The sequence below is a fragment of the Mastomys coucha genome, unplaced genomic scaffold, assembly GCF_008632895.1.
Source record: "Mastomys coucha isolate ucsf_1 unplaced genomic scaffold, UCSF_Mcou_1 pScaffold21, whole genome shotgun sequence".
NCBI classification, from domain to species: Eukaryota; Metazoa; Chordata; class Mammalia; order Rodentia; family Muridae; genus Mastomys; species Mastomys coucha.
In genome coordinates this window covers 172,247,584-172,271,423 of record NW_022196904.1, presented here as the reverse complement: position 1 = coordinate 172,271,423, position 23,840 = coordinate 172,247,584, and the positions used below count along the sequence as shown (strand labels likewise).

At 47.8% G+C, this 23,840-nt stretch overlaps 1 protein-coding gene across 2 annotated transcripts in view; it reads left to right on the top strand.

Annotated features, from left to right (window-relative positions):
* Positions 1–23,840, top strand: part of Tll2 (tolloid like 2) — a 124,439-nt gene that overhangs the window by 77,579 nt on the left and 23,020 nt on the right. For both annotated transcript variants that reach the window (XM_031390299.1, XM_031390300.1), the window contains exons 6-10: positions 767–945; positions 2,857–2,962; positions 10,457–10,581; positions 13,264–13,379; positions 17,945–18,047. In XM_031390299.1, coding sequence (XP_031246159.1) covers positions 767–945; positions 2,857–2,962; positions 10,457–10,581; positions 13,264–13,379; positions 17,945–18,047 — 629 coding nt within the window. The remainder of the gene's footprint in view (positions 1–766; positions 946–2,856; positions 2,963–10,456; positions 10,582–13,263; positions 13,380–17,944; positions 18,048–23,840) is intronic.

Sequence of the window (23,840 nt, the reverse complement as noted above, 5' to 3'; positions counted from 1 at the left end):
ATCAGACTGGCGGGGGGCGGCGGCCAGCGCCATCTTTGAGGTGCGGTGCTTCGCAGCTCTCCACATAAGCTCACCTTGGCTACATAGTTAAACAATACTAACAGCCTAGAGAGATACCTCAGTGGTCAAGGATGCTTGCTCTGGAAGCCTTAGGCTCCAAGCTTAAATTCCCAGTACCCACTTCATTCTTTGGCAAACCTCTGTACATACACACCTTCATACTAGTGTGCTGTCAGGTACACACACACACACACACACACACACACATAAACACACACACGCTACTCAACAGCAAAATAATAGTAAAAGTCTCATCAAACCAGTGTTTACCTGTATATTAGGAATAATGATTAAACATTTCTTTAAAAAATAATTGTACACAATATAGACTCTCACTGAAGGTCATTGACAATAACATCCAGAGGCACCCTTTGCAGAACTCAGCCACTTACCCCTCAAAAAAGGTCCCATAGACACAAAACTTAGCAGAGAGATGGGAGTAGACACATTTCATTCTAGGTAGGAGGTCCATTTCTGCCTTCTGGTTCTAAATGGGATCTGTGACCACCAAAGGGCAGAGATGCATTTTGAGGGAATTGTGGCCTCCTTCTGGAGAGTTGGACAGTGGAAATCTCCTGCCTCTGAAATGCATTTCCTTTTTCAAATGTTCCTTTATACCATGGATAGCAAGGTAAGATTGGAATGGCGCGTGCCTCTTTATTTTGATGTCCTCAGACCTGCTAATATGCATCTTTCTGTCACCCAGTTGTTGTTCCTACGTGGGACGCCGAGGAGGTGGCCCACAGGCCATATCCATCGGGAAAAACTGTGACAAGTTCGGCATTGTGGCTCACGAGCTGGGCCACGTGGTTGGGTTCTGGCATGAACACACTCGGCCAGACCGAGACCAGCACGTCACCATCATCAGGGAAAACATCCAGCCAGGTAAGGGATCTTGGGTAGAATCTAGAAGCCAGCAAGTTTGGACATTCACAGGCTTTGGAACACTGAGAGGAGGGGCTGCTGGGAGCTGTTCAAGCTCATGGCTAGCAGTGAAGACAGTGACTCCATTTTGCAAGCTGTTGTTATGAGCTCTGCCACTGTCTACCTGTGGCCTTCCTGAGAACACATCTGCTGAAGCTTGTGGCTTTCAATAGGATAGGAACTATGTGTCTCCCTCCATGTTGTAAGGGGCAGTGAGATCCAATCCCAGTTCCTAAATGGCAGAAATGGCAGTGTCTGGGATGATTCTCCAAAAGAGGAGTTCTGGCAGGTTTTATGAGTCACTTTTGCCACTCGATGCAGCCGTTTGAAACCCTACCATGATTAAGATACAAATCCATGCAAAAACAACACCTCTGCAGAGTATTCTGCCCCAACACAGACAGCATGCACAGACCAAACATGTATGAATCTTCTCATGTCGAATAATTTGGTCTAAAAGTTTGTATTGGAGCCTGGTGAGGTAGTATTGGCTTATAAGCCACACACTAGGGAGGTTGAGGCAGGAGGATCACAAGTTGGAGGCCAGCCTGGACTATTGGTGAGTTCAAATCTATCTCAGTCAACTAATGAGACCTGTCTCAAAACAAGGAAATACAAACAAAAAGCTACAACCAAAAGGTGATATTAAACATGAAAGTAGCTAGCTAAGTTATAGGGCTGCCTTAAATCTGTGTTGTGTATGTATCTGTACATGTATGTTCCCATGTTTATAGCACGTGGAGGCCAGAGAACAACCCTGGGTTTCATTCCTCATTTTTTGAGACGAAATTTCTCATTAACCTTGAACTTTCCAAGGCAGCTAGAATGGCTGCCAATAAGCCCTAGGGACCCATCGATCTCTGCAGCTTTTTAACATGGTTCTGGGAATTGAACTCAAGTCAGCGTGCTTGAAGAGAGCACGATCCAGACCAAACTCCCCAGATTGCTTTAAACTTGCTTCAGAGAACAAAGCACTTGGGATTTAACTTTCTGATTTATTTTCTTGTTTCTTCACCTTGTGAGATCAGAATTTTGGGGAGTTTTTTTTTTTTAAACTAAAGTTTTTCATTCATTCATCTTACAACCCAATATCAACCCTTTCTTTCCTCCTAAGTAATCCCTTATGCAAGTCCTCCCCCATTCCACCTTCCCCTCTGGGTGTCAACACCCCCCTGTCCTGCACATCAAGTCGCTGTGGGACTCGGTGCATCCTCTCCCACTGACAAGGCTGTCCATTTAGGAGTTCGGGATCCATAGGCAGGCAGGCAACAGGCGCAGGGACTGCCCCCAGGCGCAGGGACTGCCCCCACTCCAGTTTCTGAGAGACTCACATAAAGACCAAGCTGTTCATCTGCTACAGACGTGCAGGGGGCTCACTCTTTGGTTGGTGATTCAATCTCTGGGAGCCCCCAAGGGTCCAGGTTGGTTGACTCTGTTGGTCTTTCTGTGGAGCCCCATCCTCTTCCAGCCCCTCAATCTTTCTCCCATAAGACTCCCCAATATCCATCTAATGTTTAGGTGTAAGTCTCTGCATCTCTTTCCATCGGCTGCTGGATGAAGGGGGAATTTTTTTTTAAACAAAGTATTTTGGACAAGTAGTGTGAGTGCTAATCTTTCTGCAAGCATACTTGTAAGTTTCAAATGGCATTGGGAGGGGGGAGTGTTGGACAGTGGGGCAGAGAGAACATAAGGCTTGCCCTATGTTTCAAATTTCTACTCTATTCCAAACAATAACCAGAAGCCCCACAAATCCTGTTGTCTGGATGCTCTGGCAATGGAAGCAGTAGGAAGTTACCCTGGGCCCTCCTCCCCACACCTTCTCCTTGGGTACTGCCTTACTTCTATAGTCCTTAACAGAGTGTTGTGTCACAGGTCAGGAGTATAATTTCTTAAAAATGGAAGCCGGCGAGGTGAGCTCTCTGGGAGAGACCTACGACTTCGACAGCATCATGCACTATGCCCGGAACACCTTCTCAAGGTCGGAATCTTTGCTGGGACATGTGTTTTATTGCACCTGCCTCAGGCTTGGCTGGGCGTCCTGAGGTCTGCGGAGAGTGAGTGGGTCTGGGCATGCTCCTACCATGGCTAGCCTGGCCATCCTTGAAATACAGTGGCCTCTGGGCTGCCGTGAAATACAATCTAATCATGTTCTTGCTAATGAGATTGAGTCCTGTTGTGAAGCTGGCATTCCATCATGCCCTCATGTCACAAGGAGCCACTGGAGAAATTATGGGAAGGTCATCTGGAAGAGTAACCTAAGGCTTTTTGTAGAATTCCCATTAGGTGGGGGCATCTCTGACTAATGCACATCCTAAACAAATCGAGAGGTACTTGCCGTTGTCCTAGAAGAGGCTCTGTTGTTTTTGGAAGCTAGGCTGTGTCAGAGATGGAAGGGCTGTAAATCACAGATTGTTTTCAGAGACAAAGAAAACTAGGCTTCAGCTATCTTGAGAGAGCTCAGTTACTCAGATGAGAATGAGAACAAAGACCCAGGTTCCCTGCTTTCAGGTCCCAGGGGATGGGTGCTACTCACCAGAGAAGGGCTGGACCTGCTGTTTACCTCAAGTACACTTGGGGTCTGTCCCATGTGTGGGGCTATGCAGGGAGATGTTGTGTTCTCCACACTGCTTCTGCATCTAGTCCACATTGAGTGTCTGTGCACAGAAGCCCATCCACACTGGTCCCAGCTGGTAATCTTCCCAGTTCTTAAAGGGAACACTTAAAAGGACACACTGCAAATATTTCCCCCCTTTAAGCTGTTAAGCATGCTCCTACGACAGTCTGTTCATTGATCTAATCTTTCCCCTAGAAAGCTCTGAGATGGTTCCCAACGCATGCATGCACGCACAAGAGTAAGGTGAGGAAAACAGGCAGCCATGTTGAAGTTTGGAAGTCAGTGCTCAGAATGTACGTCAGCAGGATGTGGAGGCTTCTCAGTGCGAGCAGCAAGTCCTGCAAGTGCTTCCTAGTAGGCAAGGCAAAGAGAAAAATGGATCGTTCTGAGTCTTCACGTGTGTCAAGATTAAAGGGAGCCACCGGCTTGGCTGTGTTGCCTCTGAATAGGAAACCGACTACTAAGAGAGAACTCTGGTTCCAGGGCGAGTTCCTCTATCCTTTCCATGAGGTGGCCAAACCGGTAAATCCCAAGCTCCTCAGGAACACTATTTCCCTAGCCACATATCTGCTTAAGTCATGACCTGCCTACTGCACCAAAGTGGGGGTTCCAGCCCTCTCACCAGGGAGTGTTGCTCAAATCCGTTTCTGAGTGTGCTGGAGATGTGTGGAGCAGCCGCTCTCTGAGCCCCTTCCAGGTCCAGCGTTAGGTGCAGCAGTCTCTGAGTCTAGTATAGGTGAGAGAGGGGTGGGCTGGTGATTCTGCGCATTGCCACACAGGAAGTCTGAAGTGAAGGGGCTTCCTCTTCCGGACTGGTAAACTAACTAGGCCTGGAGCGGTCCATTCTGGGGTTGGGAAATCCTAGTTTCCATTTTGTTGCTATGATAAGATACTATGACCAATGCAACTCGGGAGAAAAGAATTTATCTCGTCTTATACTGCCAGGTCACGGTGCATTATTGAAGGAAGTAAGGAACTTGAAGCAGAAACCGCAGAGCAGTGGTTCTCAACCTTCCTAACCCTGTGACCCTCCAATACAGTTCCTCATGTTGTAGTGACCCCCAACCATAAAATTGTTTTGTTGCTACTTCATAACTGTAAATTTGCTATTGTTATGAATTTTAATGTAAATATCAGAAATGCAGGATATGTGGGTTGTGAACCCACAGACTGAGAACCACTGCCATAATGAAATATCGCTTTCAGGCTCACTCAACAGGTCCATGCTTAGTCTGTCTCAGTCTCTCTTTCCCTCTCTCTGTTATGTACTTCTATTTCATATGTGTTTTGCTGTACCTAAGTATACCTCACCTGTGCCTGGTGTCCTCAGAGGCAGCACATTGGGTCTCCTAAAACTAGAGTTATAGATAGTTGTGAGCTTCCACGTGGGTCCTGGAATCTGAACCTAGGTCCTCTGTAAGAGCAGCAAGTTCTCTTAACTACTGAGCCATATCTCTAGCCCCAGAGCTAGTTTTCTTATAACAACCTAGGGTCACTTTCGCAGGGAATAGTGCCACCCATGGTGGACTGTGCCTACCTACATCAATTAATGATCAAAAAAATTGACCAATTTGATCTAGTCAGTTCTCTCAGATGACTCTAGTCTATGTCAAGCTGATAGTTGAAGCTAACTAGAACATGGAGGGAGGAAGCCAATGGAGTGGGTAGGTTGAAACCTAACCGGGGATAAGAGATGTGGGTGGGAATGTAAGTGTTGGGATTGAGCTGAGACTCAACTTGGAAAAGATGGAAGGAATAACCTGGCACGACCTGTCGGTCAGAGGCTATGGGCTGGTATATAGAGACAGTATCAGTTGTCAAGGACACAGTGTCACATTGGCCCCACTGAGAAGCTTGTGCCTTGGGTCTTATTTCTGTAACTTCTGTAACTCTTACAATCACTTTATAATTTTTGGTCCTGAGCCTAGTCCTTAGTGCCTGAGCCATCTCTGTTTATCTGCAACATTCCCCTCCCCCCCCCCAGTAGACTGAGATCCTTGGACAAAGACACGACCTCATTCTCTAGTGTCCAGTGGGTCCCAACAAGGTACCCAGTAGATTTTTGTTACTTTTTAAAGTGAATTGTGAGGTCAAAGAGGCCTAGAGAGCTGCATTGCAGAGGAATGAGCAAGGAAAGTCCTGTTGTTTATTCTTTCTAAGTCTTTGCACGCACACATGGTGGTTGCTCCTCTCCAGAATGGGAAGCTCTAAGCCTCTGCTATCTAGGGCCTTAAGGCCTTAGGAACGAAGCCACCTTCCTCTCACTTGCTCCCTGCCATCCTCTGCCCCAAGTTCTGGGGCCTGAAGCCAAGCAGAGGCTCATCCGACTTTGCCTAACTTTCTTCTTTTCCTAAATATTGTTTCCTCTCCTCTGATCTCTCTAGCTCATAATCTAATCGCTTCTGTCCCTCAGGAGGAAACCTTGATGAACTCCAAAGCCAGCATGAACTAGCTTATCAACATAGACCAGAGGAAACCCTTGGGCTAGACTCATGAAGTAATCACACATCATCCAAAGTGCCTAGATCCCCTAGGAAGGAGATTGGCAAGAGACAGCATCGGGCTATGATGGCCAACGGTGCAGGGCCTGGCCCCCAGGCAGACTTCTGCTCCTGCTACAATACCTTCACAATTGCTTCACACTTTCCTTACCACACTTAGTGTCTTAAACCACAACTTGCTGTTGTTTCTGATACTCTGGGTCAGCCCAGCTCTTTCTCCTTTGGTCTGGTCTTGCCCAGAGCTTGATTGGACTGGAAGTCTAAAATGGCCAGCCACACATCCAGTCCTCAGTACCAGCTGGCCATAGCCTGTGTCCTCCTTCCCATGACCCCTCACCCTTCAGTGCGTCCTTCTCTGCTTAAGGACTCAGTACTGTTAGATGCAGCTTGGGCAGCTGCAAGCCTCTTAGTGCTGGGATTTAGAACTTGCATACCATCACTTCTGCTACATTCTATTGGTCAGAGCAACCCAGAAGGCCAGAATCCGGTAAGAGAAGAAATACACTCTGCCTCCAAATGAGAGCAATGGCAATGTTGTCTTTCAAAGGCACATCACTATCAGGATGGTGAGGTGTGTTATTTTAACCATCTCCCCCAGCTCTCTTATCAGCTCTTGCCCCAGAGTTTGGAATTCTTCCCTCCACAAATATGTTTGGCCGCAGGTGGATGCCTATACTGGTGTTTATGATGGTTTTCTGTATGAAGTTTTAGGAGGTTGTTTTGCACATCAGGATCTTAATGGCGGGCTTTGTGTGTGTTTTGTCAGACGCCTCTCCTTTTCTCACTGCAACTCTTTCCTCTGGATTCTTTCTTTCCCCGGGGCCACTCTGTACCTTGCTTGTGGGGGAGCGGCGGATTGCCTGCAGAGTACAGGCTTGTGGAGGAAAGCCCTTCCTGCTGATGGGAAACTCGTTCTCTGTGTCTCTGAGTCTCTTTACGACCTGAGCTCTCTCCTTTCAGCTCTGTCTCCTCTGGTTTTATTGCCATTTTTTCCTGTCCCCCTTGGTTGGGCCCAGGCAGTGGGGAAGGGTGTCCTTAGAAGTTTTGCTGGGCACGGGTCCAGAGGATGAGGAGACAGCTCTCTGCTACAGGGATGTCTTTGTTTGGAAAACTCAGGGTTGACGTTTTATCCTCCGAAGCCTCTGCCAAACCTCCCGTGTTCAGCCTGAGGTCAGTGCTGGGCACTGTCTATCTAGAAAGGGGAAAGGTGCAGTGCTCTAGAACTGCATGCAGGACAGCTCTGAGAGTGGCCATCCTCCAGAAGCCAGCTGTCTGTCAGTAACTCAGAGAATTGCACTGATGTCCTAGCTCTGAGGAAGACCAGCTGTGAGCCAGCGTCCAGCCTGTGACTTTTGTCTCAAGCACCCCCCCCAGCCCCCTGGGGAACTCAGACCACCAACCTACTGTGCTCACCTACTGTGCTCAAGGAGCAACAAACTTCCAGGCACAGTCAGCAGAAAGATGAAAATCTCTGGCAGAAAGTTCCAGGCCTGTGTAGGTGCTGGGGCTGGCTCTCCATTTTCTAGCTCTGTTCCCACACGAAGTCACTTGGGAACCTAGTGACAATAGGCCTGCCTCCCAGGGTCCTCTGCAGAGGAAAGGTCAGGAAGACACATCAAGAGTCCCTAAGGATGATGGAGGAGGGGATGTGGTCTGTACATGCCAGGCCCACTGGTGGCTTTGCCAGTCATCTGCTAAGGCTACTCCTTCCACAACATGCTGATATTTGTTTGCAAAATGTCTCTATCAAGAAACTGTCATGGGTGACATGTCTTTTGTTAGGGCAGAAGTCTTTCTGTTGAGTAGCAGGTGACTGAATTTAGAATTTTAGTTCTTAGGGGTTGTGATTTGGGGTTTCAAACCTGGTGTCAGGAGGGGAAAACAGGGGTGCCACTGAAGTGTCTTGAGGGGACTCTGGAGAATAAGGGCATGGGACTCAGAGAAAGTCAGGGCAGAAGGTTAAATGCTGGGCAAAGGAGACCCAGTTCTGCTTCTTGGCGAGAACGGACGCTGGGAGTCTGACTGAGAAAAACAAGCATTTCACAGCCAAAAAGATAACAAGGCGACGTAAGCAGAAAGAAATGGAGATGTGTATTATCCAGTGTGGCAGAGAATTTAAGAGAGCACAGAGCTGGGGAAGAGAGAGAGAGACAGAGAGAGAAAGAGAGAGAGAGAGAGCAGTTAATAACTAGGCTGTGTATGTTTTAGCTGATTCTGTTGCATGTAAATAACTATTTTGTGAAGTTCTTTGAAGACAGTCCCTGATTGTGGCTGCATAATTTAATTAAAGAAGTAGGCAGAGTTTGTATTTCTCCTCTGCCCCCAGTCCCTAAGGACAGAAATGAGAAACCTAGTCTTGAGAAACTTACTTTTGACAGAGGAGAAAATATCATCACACATTAAAAAAAAATAGTATAACATGAAATTAGTCAAGAGAATATGGCAACATAAGGTGGGAGGGACAGACAGGGTCCTAGAAGGCTTTTAAGAGGGGGAGGGAGGTGACGGGGTTCTAGAGAATGAGTAGGAGTCTACTGGTAGGCGAGGCGGGGTGGGGATGGGTATGCTAGGGCGAGGACAGTGTATGCTGGAATTTGTTTGGGATCCAGAAGGTATGGCAGGAGAGGAGGTCAGAAGCCATGAGCAAAGGGCCCAGACAGCCAAGTGATAGGAAGCTGCTAAGTACATACCTGTACCTAGCCTGCTGGGGTGCCCACATTACAACATTGTAGGACTGGAGGCTGAGTCCACAGAAAGGGACACAGTCAGGAAATTTCTGGAAAAAAAATTCAGGAAGAGATGCTGGTCACATGAACTCAGGCAATGGTCTGGCACCCAGGAGAAGGGTATGGGGTCGAGGGATGCCTGCAAGGTGTACTGGACAGAACTTGATCATTGGTTTGCTCTCAATAAAAAGAGAGTGAGGAACAGGGAGGAGCTGAGAGCACTTTCTGACTCAATCTCCAGAGACAAAGGTCAGGAGACAATTGGAAGGGTGGGATGAGTTCCATTCCTAGCTAATGCTAGGGTTGGGTCTAGGTAGGCACAGCTCAGGGAGGTGGCACCAGGACCTGGGGTCTACTAGCTTGTTCTGAACAGGAGACAGTTCTCTGTGGGTAGTTAGAACTCTCTGTGGTGTAGCCTGGGAAGAGAACAGAGGCAGCGGACAGGAGACAATTCTCTGTAGGTAGTTAGAACTCTGAGGTATAGCATGGGAAGAGAACAGAGGCAGGGGCATGGCCCGAGCAGGAAGTAGATGTGGTTGCCCTCTCTCCCAGTTCATGCAACAAAGCCTGTGAACCCAGGAAGGACAGTGAGGAAAGAGAAAGCTGACAGCTTCGAGAGATGCAGAGAGGCAGATGACAATGAGAGGGCCCCGCTGAGCACCAAAAAGGAGCAGAGACAACTCTTTTTCAAAAAGTTGGTTAAGAAAGGAACATGAGACTTGGAGAAGGGACTCCTTGTTGGACAGGCCCAAATAGAGAATCTACAGGCCGAGGAGGGGTCTTGCGCTCTACATTGAGTTGTGAGTAATCCAGGGCTCAGCCAGGCATCTGGGGGGGGGGGTCCTCTTGTGTTTTCGAAATGCCCCTTGAATTCTAGATCTTAGTCACACAAGTGTAGAGTAAGGTGCTAGGGCTGGGAGGAGCCATTATGACCAACCAGACAAACTCCTATTGTACAGAGGAGTAAACTGAGGCTCAGAAAGGTTCAGAGAAGGGAAGGGGCTTGTTAAGTTAACCAACGTGGCAAAGGCAGGCCTGGCATGGGAATGTGCAGCTTGGCGTCTTTTACTGACCCCTAGTGCTCTTGATTTAGCTCACGGTCCATCTGATCTGGCCAGCAAACCATTCAAAGTCTGATTGATCAGCTCATTCACCTGTGCTTGCTGTCTAGCTGCTAGACCAGTTCTCAGGCTCTTCCTGAAGCAGCTCCAAGACCTATCTACACAAAGTACTGCCTAGAGCCACTCACACTGTGATCTCCAAATGGTGGTCTCTGGTTTGTGCAACATGATGGTTCCAGGGCAAGGTCCTGTCCAGAGCTTCATGGAAGTACTCAATACACACATGGAAGGCAGGCCTCCGACTACTGGACTAGGGTATATTTTTCAACTTGGCAGTTGCCTTCCCATTGGGAAATGAGTAGGCAGATCAGATGAGTTGGAATATCGCAAGGCAGCCTGAGTAGAGGAAGCCACTCATCATGTAGCAAGGGACAGGGGTGACAAGGGATGGGGACAGGAATACTGATGGGTTACCAGGAAAGAAACGAAGACTGGGACTGTCCTCACGCATAACTTGGCAGCCTTGACTTTTCTCCCTCTCTCTCTCTCTCTCTTTTTTTCTTCCTGTAGAGGAGTTTTCTTAGACACCATCCTCCCCCGTCGAGACGACAATGGCGTCAGGCCAACCATTGGCCAACGCGTGCGGCTCAGTCAGGGAGATATAGCTCAAGCCAGGAAGCTGTACAAATGCCCAGGTAACTGTGAGCCACGGGGACTCCCAGCAACTCCTAGCATCCCATGCTACACAATGCATGCTGTGTGCAAGCAACCCCATCCCCTTGCTGGGAACTGAAAGGACCACTCCTTGGCAGCTGTGGTTTCTTGTGTATTTGTTAGGAAGTGTGCAGTGCAGAAAGCTGAGAGAGGCACGTCGCAGGCTCAGAGCCCATAGCCTGTCTATGGGAGGCTTTTGAAGTTCTTGACAAAGCACTGAGTGAAGAGAGCAGAGAGCACATGGAACCAGCACAGGGTGACACATTGCTCTGAGAGCCCCTCTTCTTTCTAAGGAACTGGGGAATGTTAATATGGCAAGGAGACAAAGAGCAGAGCGAGGGGAATACTTTGGGGATGATAGAAGTTTGGTTCTGAACAGTCTCTGTGCTGTGGCCTCAGGGTTGTTTAAAGACCAAAGAGTATCTTAGGGGTGGAGCAAAGGCTTGTGTGCTCGGGCAGCGGTCCCTGCTCAGATGGACCCTCTGTGCCTTCACATTTCTCTTGCTATGATAAAATACCCTGACAAAAGCAGCACAGGTGACAGAGTTTGTTTTTTTTTTTTTTACTTAGAGTTTGAAGTTACAATCTATTATGGTGGGGAAGCCAAGGCAGCTCACAGTCAGGAACAGAGAGAGATTCTTGGATCCTTCCTTGTTTGGTGTCTCCTGTAGCTTTCTCCTGCCTTATATAGCTTGGGACCTCCTGCCTAGGAAATGGTACCACCTACATTAGGCTGGGTCTTCTTACATCAAATTACAATCAAGACAACCTCCCATAGACATGCCACAGGCCAACTGATCTAGATAATTCTTCAGTAGGACTCTCTTCCCAGGAGTCCTAGCTCATATCAAGTTGACAATTAAAACTGCCTGCTTTGGCATCTTTTTGTTCCATGTCATCTTGGGATCAGGGCCCCAAGACACTTCTAAATTCAAGCCAAGTGTCAATCATAGCAGACAATTTAGTGCCACTGATGGAGCAGGATGAACTTTAGGGGACTGGGGAGGGCAGAAGGAAGTTCCATCAACAACAGCTCCAGTAGCTTTTTCCACACCCTTCAGACAAGATGTGTTTTTATTTGCGGTTGAAAATTTGAAACTGGGGCCACTGGAGAAAGTCTGGGCTGTGACATTGCCCTACAATGCAGGACCGTGGGGACTACAAAATGCTGTTGTAGGCTGCTTCCTCACAAGGCAAGGAAATACGTTCAGCCATCTCTCAATCATCTAGGGGCATGCTAGGGCCGAAATTCGGGACACATGTATCGTATAACCCTCTAAATTCAAAGGGAAACCTTAGAGCATTCCCTGGGAAATGCCATAGTATTTATTTAGTTACACTGTATAAGCTGCTTATTTCCCTGAAGGCTCCCAGGCAGCTGGTAAATATCCTGGAGCACACAGTAATGTATCTATTCCTGCAGAATGCTGATGATTATTCTAAAATAATTTCCATGGAACCCTCGGGGGTGTTGACTGCTGGGAGTGAGCCTCTCTATGCCTGGCAGTTGTTCTGTAATGTGACACTGAGCCCCCCGATAGCCAGGATTTCCTGAGGCAAATGATGGGCAGCCCTCTGCATGCCTTTTTCCATAGCTCCAAAAGCAGCAGAAGATGCTCCAAGGGGGTCACTGCAAGCTAGGGCAATGGCCAAACAGAGGTGGCATCAACAGAGGGAAGAGATGTTTAAAGAGGCCCATTTCCTGCACTTTGTGGGTAACCTCATGGTGGGAGTCAACTCAGCCAGCCACTGGCTTTGTATTTTTGGGGTATCCATCTCCATAGTTCAGGAAATACAAATATTGTTTGCTCCCAAGCTACAGGAATTCCCCTTTCTTCATTCGTTTTAGGGAAGAACAAGAAGTAATTATTTCCCATGCAGGTTCTATGTTCTATGCCCATTCATTGCTGGGCAACCTTCAGAGACGAATGGGCCCAAGACCACACTGTAGACCATGCTAGTCTAGCTCCCTGTATCCCTGCATTTTCCTCTGCTTTCTTGTTTGTTTGGTAGCTCTCTCACAGGCAAACAGCAAAGAGAAAAGAATTGGGAAGGAGGCAAGATCAAGCTAAGAGCATAAATGAGTTTCAAAGCATATTTCCTTTTGGCTTTCCTGACGTATGCTTCTGTGTTCTCTCTGCTATGGCTGTTGTTAGCAGTCACGGAGGCTCCAGTGTGGCTGAAGGCATTTAGCTCGGTTAGAGCATTTGCCTAGCATGCCCAAGGCTCTGGACTCAACCTCTCTCATAACCAATCAGCAAATCAATTCTACATTCTGAAACACCCTGAAACACTCTGTGGATGCCAAACCCTGAGTGGACCCATTCAGTGTGATGTGGATGATCTCACTGGCCCATGAGTTGGTTCAGTTCATGGCTGGGGAATTGAGATCTGAACCTGGATCAAGCCACACGGAGTCCCGAGAGCCTTTGGCAGGAACTCTCGGTGCTGCCCTTGGCACCAAGATGTTACTTTTGCTTGCCCTAGCTGGAAAAATGGCCGTGTACTTGGCTTGCTTCCCATCAGTCATTCACAGGGCTTTGGCTTGGGAAAGGCTTTTACTCCACGAGCCTGGGCAGAGTAGCTCAGGTGGGAGCCTCGTGTCTGCCTGCATCAGAGCTGTCGTTTTTTTTTTTTTTTTTTTTTTTTTTTTGCTTGTGCAGCATGTGGGGAGACACTACAGGACACAACAGGAAACTTTTCAGCACCTGGTTTCCCAAATGGCTACCCCTCCTATTCCCACTGCGTCTGGAGGATCTCTGTCACCCCAGGGGAAAAGGTAGGTGAGAACACTAACTCTTTTGATTATATCGGTGCATGCTGCACACACACCTGGGTATCACACTGCACTCCACACACACGAACAGTTAGCATCCTCTTTAAAAGGTAGGCTGGACCCCCATCAGGGACAGTGTGGCACCCTGAGCCAGGTACAGTAGGAGGAACCAACCCTTGTGCTGTTAATAATAGCAGGTGTCCTGAATACCTACTATGTGCCAGGAGCACACCTGCTTGCATTGCATTCCCTGTTTTATGACCTCAAAGCCAGCCTTACCCATATAAATGGAGGCCTGGCATGTACTAAATGTCCACATAGGTTATGAATCAAGCTAATTGGCAGGTAAACCACACCCTTTCCTCTACCTGGGCTGTTACAATACTCTAGAGGACGGGCAAGTGTCCAGTCTAGAATTTGTCGACATACTGGAGTGGCCAGCCCTCTACCTCCACCTGCGTTGATGTCCAGCCCACACCATTCACTCCAGCCTTGCAAGCAGCTGCTCCATGTTTGCCCTCTGGTAGGGTGGTCAGTCATGTGTCTGATGTCAGATCCAAGAAGGAAGCCATGGAATGTCTTATAACTTGGCTTAGAGAATGCTAAGGCCCTGGGCCCCTGGAAGAAGACGTTAGGGTCTTGGCAAGCTCTGTATCTGTAGGCTTTGAAGATTCCATTGCCCTCTAGAGCTGAGCTCAGGACCAGAACTTCTTCTTCTTAGTCCAAGGATGGATACGCTTTGTTCCACTTACAGGGCACTTTATGTCCATTCTGTGAACAGAGACTGAGGGGAAACTGCCCAACCACATAATAAAATACAGAGAGGGGCTTTGAATTCTGAACTTTATCTCAAAAGATTTTTTAAAAATTTTAAGTTATATGTATATGTGTGTTGAAGGGTGTGTGTGTGTGTGTGTGTATGTGTGTGTATGTATGTGTGTGTGGGTATAGTTATATGTATATGTGTGATGAAGGGTATGTGTGTGTGTGTGGTGGGGTATAGTTATATGTATATGTGTGTTGGAGGGTGTGTGTGTATATGTGTGTGTGGGTGTAGTTATATGTATATATGTGTTGGAGGGTGTGTGTGTGTATGTGTGTGTGGGGGTGTAGTTATATGTATATGTGTGTTGGAGAGTGTATGTGTGTGCATGAGTGTGTGTGTATGTGTGTGGGGGTGTAGTTATATGTATATGTGTGTTGGAGAGTGTGTGTGTGCAAGAGTGTGTGTGTATGTGTGTGGGGGTGTAGTTATATGTATATGTGTGTTGGAGGGTGTGTGTGTGGGGGGAGTATAGTTATATGTATATGTGTGTTGGAGAGTGTGTGTGTGTGTATGTGTGTGGGGATGTAGTTATATGTATATGTGTGTTGGAGGGTGTGTGTGTGGGGGGGTGTAGTTATATGTATATGTGTGTTGGAGAGTGTGTGTGTGTGCATGAGTGTGTGTGTACAGGTGCCCATGGCGTCCAGATAAGAGCTGGAGCTGATGCAGATCCCCTGAACCCAGACCCCTGGAGCTGGAGTTACAGGCAGTTATCAGCCACCCAACATGGCATGTAGTAGGAACTGAGCTAGGGTGCTCTGCTAGAAAAATACACACTGTTAACCACCGATCCATCTCTCCAACCTTTTATCTTTTTATTGGAAAAAAAATCTAGATTTTTTTTTTTAGCTTGTTTCAGATCATCCCTCCTTCTTGGGCTTAGGCGAGGGGTTCTCCCTGTGTTCCCTCACATGTACCTCAGTATCATAACTACTGTATTCTAGCATACAGTCCTTAAGCACACAGAGGACAGAGGTCGTCCACATGAGTCCCAGCATCCCACTTTGAATGGCACAGCTATGGCACAATGAGCCTTTGTCAATGGATGTGTGGATATGTGAGGATGGAGCCAAGCCTGGACAACTAGAGACACTGGGTTGTATTAGATATGTTCAGGTCTCCACAGCCAGCCTACAGATACACTTACTTCATAACTTCAAGTATAATGTGAGAACCAGAAAGCAGTGGCTATGGTCCATTGAGAGCATTTTCTATGCACTGGGTTCTTCCCTCAGTAAGCCATGTAGGTCACATCCTTGTACCAACCCCACATGCTAAGTGCTGATACCCTGCTCATCATAGAGTAGAAATCGGACTTACTCAAGGTGACTAACTTTGATGGAGAGTCGGGATGTGAACCCACACCGCTGAGGACCTGAGAACCCAAATACTGGACTATCATCGTGTTGCACAAAGGAGACAGAGCTCGCGCACACATACATTTATGTGTGCATAGGCAATGTCACAACTGAGTATTACGACAATGCCAGGGCTTAGAAGGCTGCACGGTGGGTACGAGTGCTTGCTGTGCAAGCATGAGGATCCGAGTTCAAATCTCCAGCACTCACGTGAAAAGCCCAGTATGGCCCATGCATGCCTGCGACCTGACATAGGGGGATGGAGTCAGGCAGATTCTGAGAGCTTGCTAGCTAACCAACACAGCAGAATGGCAAGCTTCTGGTTCAGTGGGAGACCTTGTCTCGAGAAAATCGGGATAGGTGACAGAGGAAGACAAATGACACCTTTCCCTGCCTTCTGCATGACTCTGTGTGTGTGTGTGTGTGTGCGCGCACACACTTGCACACATATGCAAACACAGTGTGGTTGTCTTCTTGAACCCAAGATACAGACCTTTTGCGTGGATAGGACTGTGCCTGCTAGAAGTACTAACAGGCAGGAAGCAGGAGGAGGAGGAGGAGGAGGAGGAGGAGGAGGGGGCCTGGTAATCCCCACATTGTTGACTTACTGCACAGCAGGACTGTGTGATATGTTTGAACCGTGTAAGCTTCACTAAGTCTCAATTATTAGTGCTCACTGGGGGCACAGAGAATATACATCGTTGAAATTCCTGCAATTATTCCCATTTCTGCTTCACCCAGCCTTCCCCAGAGCTGCTGGTAATTAGCAAACCTGATTGACTCTCAGAGCACCTCTCGCTCATCACCTCTTCCCCTGATGGTCTTTATGGTTCACTAACATACTTAAAATAATCAGCCTGAATAATTATCCCTCTCAGTCAGGCCATGAATGTGTTTCCAAGGAGGGTTTACTAACATTTCCTCACTGTAATCTTAAAAGAGCAAAGACTGAAGAATTCTTGTGGGGCCAAAGCTTAGAAGCATTCTTGAACCCCACCTCCTCATCACAAGCATGATGCAGAGTTGAGAGAAACCCAGGGACACCCTAATTTAAGATGCTGCTCAGCTTGGGTTCCCCACCCCGTAGGCATCTGACAGACACGCCCATGGCACACACACACCCGCATGCAACCCCATCTGTTGTTCTCCGGTACTCATTCTTCATTTCCTAGGCGACCACTGGGCTCCGTGGAAGAATCTCACTGGATGGGGATTGGCCCTGGGGAAGGAGTGGATGGTCTCAATGATGATCAGGATAGACAGAAAGCCTGTTGAGGGACTGTGGGATGTCAGCTGTGATATGCTAAGGGCACACTCAGTCTAGTCTGACTTTTAAAAGCACTAGGCACTCCGTATGCGGGTTCTCTCACAGACTCCTCTACAACCTGGTGGTGTGCACATTGTCTTCCAGATGAGGGAGTCGAATAACTTCCTCAGGATTCTAGAGCCAGTGAGGGGTGGAGCTGAGGTGTGAGCCCAAACCTGTCTGATTAGACACCCCTGAAAGGGAAAGACAATGGGGACTCCTAAAGATCTAACATTGTGTGGTTCCACCTACGCATGGACTTACCATGGGGCATTTATCTGGGCCCAGTGAAGGCTTTCGTAACCTATAGAGCATTGAGAAAGAGATACAGGCTGGCCTCGGAGAGTCTAGAAAACAAGGCAGGTTGGCCTTACAAGATAAGGGTATAGGGAATTCTTTAGAGGTTTTCTAAGTGTGTGGTGGGGGCAGTCTGAAAAACCTGAGGTTGTAAGCTGTGGAAAGCTGGGTAACTGGGGATCATGCCAACAGTAGCCATTAGGAGGGGACATTGAAGAGAAACAGCACAGGAACACACTATGAGCGGCCAACTAGTAAGAATAAGAAGATGAGAGAATTGAGTGGGTGGCCCAGCTTCAGGAAGGCTTTTGGAGATAACACTTCAGAAATGAGAGGTCCTGGCTGAGGGATGCCGTGCTCAGATGCACTTGAGCTAACCCCAGACCCTCTGGAATGATTGATGATGTTACAAGATCCTTTCGTATCTCTGAACCTCACTGACCTCTTACCTCCTCCCAAATCCCTAGTCTCAACTTGCCCTTGCCTATCTTTAAATGCATCTTGCTTTCTGTAAACCACCTAGCAACTTCAAAAGCTCAAGGGACTCCCCAGACAGGACTAAAGGACCCATCTCCCTCTGTTTACTCCCCATCCCACCTAAGGTTTATTATTTGATGTCAGGAGACTTCCTGTGTGTGTGTGTTTTGAGAAGATGCTCCTACTGCGGTCTGAGGGCTCTTTATGCTAAGGGGTAACACGAGAACATCGGTCTGTAAGACGTGCCTCTCAGAACTCTTTGGGCTTTTGTTGTTCAAGCCTACTTTATGGTAATTCTTTACAGATCATCCTAAATTTCACCTCCATGGATTTGTTTAAGAGCCGCCTGTGCTGGTATGATTACGTGGAGATCCGGGACGGTTACTGGAGAAAGGCCCCCCTGTTGGGTGAGTGGACATCAACCCTCAGAGAGTGAGAGACGGGGTGTGTTCTCCGGGAGGCTCTTTCTATCCGGAAGGTTCCATGTGGCAGCTGGCACAGGAAGCTCTTGGGCGCTCTTGTCATTGTAAAACTCTGACCACTCCATTTGGCCACACATGTTAAAGGCTTTTAAAAACTGTCAGCACCTTATGACCCAGCAATTCCACTCCTTGGAATGTCTCCTAGGGAACTAATTAAGGAAGTGTGCAGAGCTCTGGCAACAGGGAGGTGCACTGAAGCAAGAAGAATCAAAGCCATTTAAATGTTCAGCAGTAAGGCTTAGCGGAGTAAATTGTGACACACCTTTTCAATGGAAAATTCCCATCCAATAAAATAAAGCCGGAGGCCCAGTGCGTATCTGAGAGAGAGATTTTCCCGGCACTCTGTAACCTGTGCAGTGTTACAGAGGGGAGTAAGTAGAATTATCTCAAAGACGCACGTACATAAAGATGTGTATAAAGCAGGAATTGCGGTTAGGGGCTGTCACAGGCAGAGGTGAGTGGAACGGGACCAGTTTGATAAAATAAAGAGCACAGCTGTGCTGCCTTAAATTGTCAAAACTAAATTACTTAAAGCACTGTGTGGGCATAACCCAACGTCGAGGAAACATTTTATGATTTATGATATAAATCTCAAATAAAATTAGAGACATAAAGAACCCATAGTGGGTTATTTTAGAGGATTTTTTTTTTTAATGTTTCTGTTCTGTTCTTGGTTTGGTTATCTCTTCCAGAGTTTCTGATGGGCAGGGATTACTTTTGTGGAGTAGACAAGAGTACAGACTCATCGACCAAAGGTAGCTTGGACTTGTGAGCGAAAGATCACAGGAAGCCACTATAAAGAGAAGGGTTTCCCCAGAGAGATTTCTCTTGATGATCACGGAAGATTAGTATTGCCTACAATCAGTGGTCTTGGGTTTTGGGAGCTGACTCTGGACTCATTGGCCTGAGGAGGACAGCTATAATGAAGCTGCAGGGAGAAACAGAGAAGCTCAAAGAGGCAGATGGAGGGTTGCAGTTGAGTGTGGGGTATCCTCATTGCTCAGACGATCTGAATGATGCCGTCCTGGCCTGGTCAAGTTCAAGGTTTTGGCGATAACTTGGTTCCCCGTATTCCTTCATGTGAGTGGAAAGCCACACTTGCCGTGTCACCGGTGATGAACCTGAGAAGGAGCTGTGGGCAGGGCAGTGGGCTGCAGATAGGGATGAGAAAGAGAACCCTGATGTTGTGTAAGGTCCTGGGGGACCAGGATGAGACAGTCCACCAGACGGGATAGTCTCTAGGGAGCCTGTAGCCTTCTACGTGAGTAATCTGTAGCCTTCGGCTATCAAATGAGAAGAGCCCACGAGTGCCTGCATTTAGAAGATGTGAGTTTAATTCCCCAAGGGTACAAACAGGTGGGAATTTGTGTCCTTAGATGCTCCAAAGTGCTAGGAGCAGCTAGGACTGTGTGCCATCACTGGAAACAACCCATCAGGTAGTTCATGGTCCAGGTATACAAGCTAAGTTCTCCCCGGAAGTATACGTAGGAGTGTGGGCATAGACAAGTGGTTATACTGCCCAAGACAGGGTAGAGCCTATCTGCACTGGGTTTTGTGTCCAGCCTAAAATGAACAGATGTGGAAGTAGCAGTCAGAGATCTAGGTCAAGGGAGACAAAATGGCAGGGTGCAGGGCAGGGAGATGACTCGGCAAGGAAAGTGTTTTTTGCACTAGTGTAAGGACCAAAGTTTGGATTCCTAGCACCTCCATAAATACCCAGGCACTGTAGTGTGTGTCTGTACTCCAGGACTAGGGGGTAGTAGTGGAAATGGGTGGGTCCCTGGAACCCCTGAGCCAGCCAGCTTAATTGAACCAATGAGGTCCAAATTCAGCAAGATATCCTGTTCTCAAAATATAAGGTGGAGAGTCAGGAGGACACATGATGTTGAACTCTGGCCCCACATGTACCTGGATACACATATGTAATTGTATCCACATCCTCACACATGTATAAGTGCACCTGGACACACATATGCATCCAAGTGCCAATCCCCTCCTCTCTTGGGAGCAGGGATTTTTAAATTGTCTGAGTGCCATCATTGCCTGGAAAATATCTCTGGGTAAGACTCCTGGAATACAACTTAAACAGAACGCACAAAAGTGGGTCAGAGAATGATTGCATTGGCCTGCCTCGTACCAAACACACAGAGATGATGCTATTCAAGGGCATCATGGACCAATTGCCTCCAAGTAAGGAAGCATTTGGGTGGTGGGCAGCATTAGGCTGTGTCTTGGTCACCTGTTTACTGTTTGGATTCTCCACAATAACATTTTATAAAAGGCATGTGGGAGGAGATTCATCAGTACAAGGAATCGGAGACCCTCAACTTGACAGACACCTTCAGGTCACCGAATCCCTCGTGGCACGTGAAAGCCAAACTTCTCACACGCACTGAGTGCCTAAGGCCTCACAGCTAGCTAGTGACTGAAGTCCAACCAGAGTGCCAGTGTCCTGGTGAAGGAGACAGGTGACTGCTGAATATTTACAGTCCTTCCCTCCGATGTCAGATGAAACAGTCCATGCGTTGCTTATCTGGGAGTCGCGGTTAACCAGGCTTCCTGGATTTCTGCTTGCCAAGGTTGGCAGCCCTACACCCCAGGAATGGGCTAGACTAAAGCCATGGGAGGAAGGAGCCAAAGTTTCCCAGAGAGTGGACAAGAGCTGGTTTCCAGGCATTTCCTTTGCTCGAATGGCAAGCGGGAATTCTCTCAGTAGGGATCCCGGTGTCTCTGCTGCACTCAGTACTGGGACGGAGCTTGTGCAGTTTGTCAGTTTATTGGTGGTGGTGATGGCTTGGATGGATGGGGGTGGGGGGGATAGTTAGTGCTCATATTTTACCTGAGTTATTGCTCTCTGTGTGTCTCTCTATCTCTCTGTCTCTGTCTCTCTTTCTGTGTGTGTGTGAGCACACACGCGCGCTCTCACACACACCGTGTTGCAGCCAAGGCATGGCCGGGTGCCTGGAACCATCACTCTTCATTTGCAGGCACCCTCCTTTGCCAACTATTTGGTCTGCTCTGATGTTTCCAAATGCAGTCGTTAGTGAATTTTTGTGTTTGGAACAAGTGCATTGTGTCGGCTAAGCTGGTCCCTGGGAGGGGTCAGTGCCATGCAATCTGCCGGGAGGGGCAGGTCAAGGCCCCTTTTGGCAGGAGGGAGAGCGGATTAGGGCGGATTGTAAAGTAGGCATCCTTTGCTCTGAAAACCTCTGCATCACATTCTCTTTCCCAGGGCACTGTGCAAAAAATCCAGGCATAATGCGCACATAACTTTTTATGAATGGACCCTTTATGACTCCCCGCAGAGCCCACTTGGAGTGTTCTCATCTGCATCTCCTCTTGATATCCTTATTAAATGCCTCTAAACCCAGGAAGCAGATCTCAGTCCAGGAGCTGACACCTCTCCGTGCCCATTTCCCACCAGCCCGCCGGGGCTCTTCCAAGGGAGGCAGTTTATGACCCAGGTTTGCACTGGGTTCAAAAGAAAATTATAGATGAGAATATCGCACAGCTGGTTAAGGATCACAGATGGAGTTTCCGTGCCAGGGGTCACTTACCCTTCCTTAGCAGGATATGTGTAGGGGACAGGGGTTGTGCCAGAAGAGCCGCTTAGTAATCTTAAACACTGTCCTTCAATGTGGATTCCCCTCCCCTTTTGCTGTTAGAGGAAGCAGCCCCAACACTGTATTTTTGTCGGCAGAACTGCCTTGGGATTCGGTGTTTCCATAACACACATGAAGCCCCTTATCCTGTTTCCTTGAAACGGGGAGGGGAGTTCAGAAAGGTCAGACTAGTCCATCGAGTCGTGTGGCTTCCTGGGCTAGGGCAGTTTCCCGAATGAACAGAAATGATAGTGTGAGGCCAATAGCCAAGCCTGGCACCAGCACACATGTGCTTAGTGATCTTCATGTGTGCTCTTCTTATTCTGAGCTGGGAAGGGAACATGGCCCTTTCACTCCCAGGAAGCAGGTTTGGTGTCGTATCCACAACTGCACAATGTTCAGAGCCAGACCTCAGTTCCTTTTGATGGTGGTGGTGGCGATGGTGATGGCCCCAACAGTCTGGATCTCAAACTGCCAAGCTTCAAATCTTGCTTCCACCTCCGACTTTGAGACAAATGCTATCATCCTCGCTTTTCTCATCTGTGAAATGGGGATACTAACAGTACCCAATTCAGGGAGGAGCAGTGTGTCTGTGTCAGATTTGCTTTGCTGTGACAAAATACTTGAGAACCGGAATAATCAAAATACTTGAGAATCAAAATACTTGATTAACCCGGAAAAGGTTTATTTGAGCTTGTGGTTTCAGTCCATAGTCTCTTGACCTGATTGCTTTCAGTTTGGTGACAAACCCAGAAGCACCTGGCAGGAAAAAAAATGCTGGTGCTTCATGGTGACATGAAGATGTGGGACAAGGAGAGAATATTTTTTGAGGACAAGCTTCCCTTGGTCTAGTTTCCCCTTACCTTTAAATAACCCTTAGGCTATGAGTCTATGGATGAATGAATTAATCCATTGATTAATCAGAGACCTCAAGATTCAGAACCACCCTCCCCGCCCCTACCCAAGGCCCTATATATGATCAATACTGCACTGGGGCCCAGACCTTCAGCCTAGGAGCTTTCTGGGCACATTTAAGGTCCGGTTGGTGGGGAGGAAAGGAGACAGTCCGTATGAAACGCTTCAGACACAGTCAGCGACAAACGGGCACTTTGATTATAGCTTCCGAGCTGACAAGACAAAGGCTGAGATGTCAGCTAAGAATTACGGAGAGATGAGGGATATTTGCCAAGGCAGAACAATACACCTGCCTGGGCTGGACAGGGGCGACAGACAGTTCTTCTCATTGAGTTAGGTCCATAGGCAACAGAATGTAGATGCCCCCCCCCCATTTGGAATCAGTTCTCAGTGGCTGTGGCAACTGGGGGTTTAAAATGAGATGCAGGACTAGAAAACTGAGCTAGGTGAAGGAGTCCTGCTTAGGGCTGCTGTGGTCTGACTACACAGTGCTCCCGCTTGTTAAAATGTGGTGCTCCCTCATGCTTACCTGTTGTTTTCTAAAAAGCTCATCACAGTAATCGGCCATACCATAGATGCCATTCCCAAAGTGTATAGGCCTCCAATCTGTTTTTTTCTTTGAGTGTATAAGCTCATGTGCATGCTGTGTGTGTGTGGGGGGGAATGACCATGTATGCAGGAGCATGTATGCATATGCTGTATGCATATGCAGGTAGGACCCCCGCTGGGCATCATTCTTCAGACTGGCTAGCCAGTGAGACTTCACCTCTCTAGTGTGAGAGTTGTTATAAGAACACACCACCACACCCAGATTTCTTACATCACTGATGGGGCACAAATTTAAATCCTCATACTTATACAAAGCCATTCCCCCAACCCTTCCAATAGACTTTTCCTTCCCAAAGTCTTGACAGAAATTTTGTTTCTCTGAATAGGAAGACCACTAAATCCAAATGGTTAGAGATAGCCAGAACCAGGTGAAAGCAGAGCTGACTGGCAGCCCTCAACCCTGTTTTTTCTCAAAGAATAGAAGCCAGAGCTGACTATCTGGAAAAGGTCGTAGTGACACCAGTTCTTCCCCAACCTTATGCCTTTCTACTTTTCTCAGAAGAATAAAACATACTTATGGGGTCTAGTGCCTCAACCAGGGCTTTCCAAGCACTAATGGAAAAGTATCTGCCCTTTTTAAACGTTGAGAACT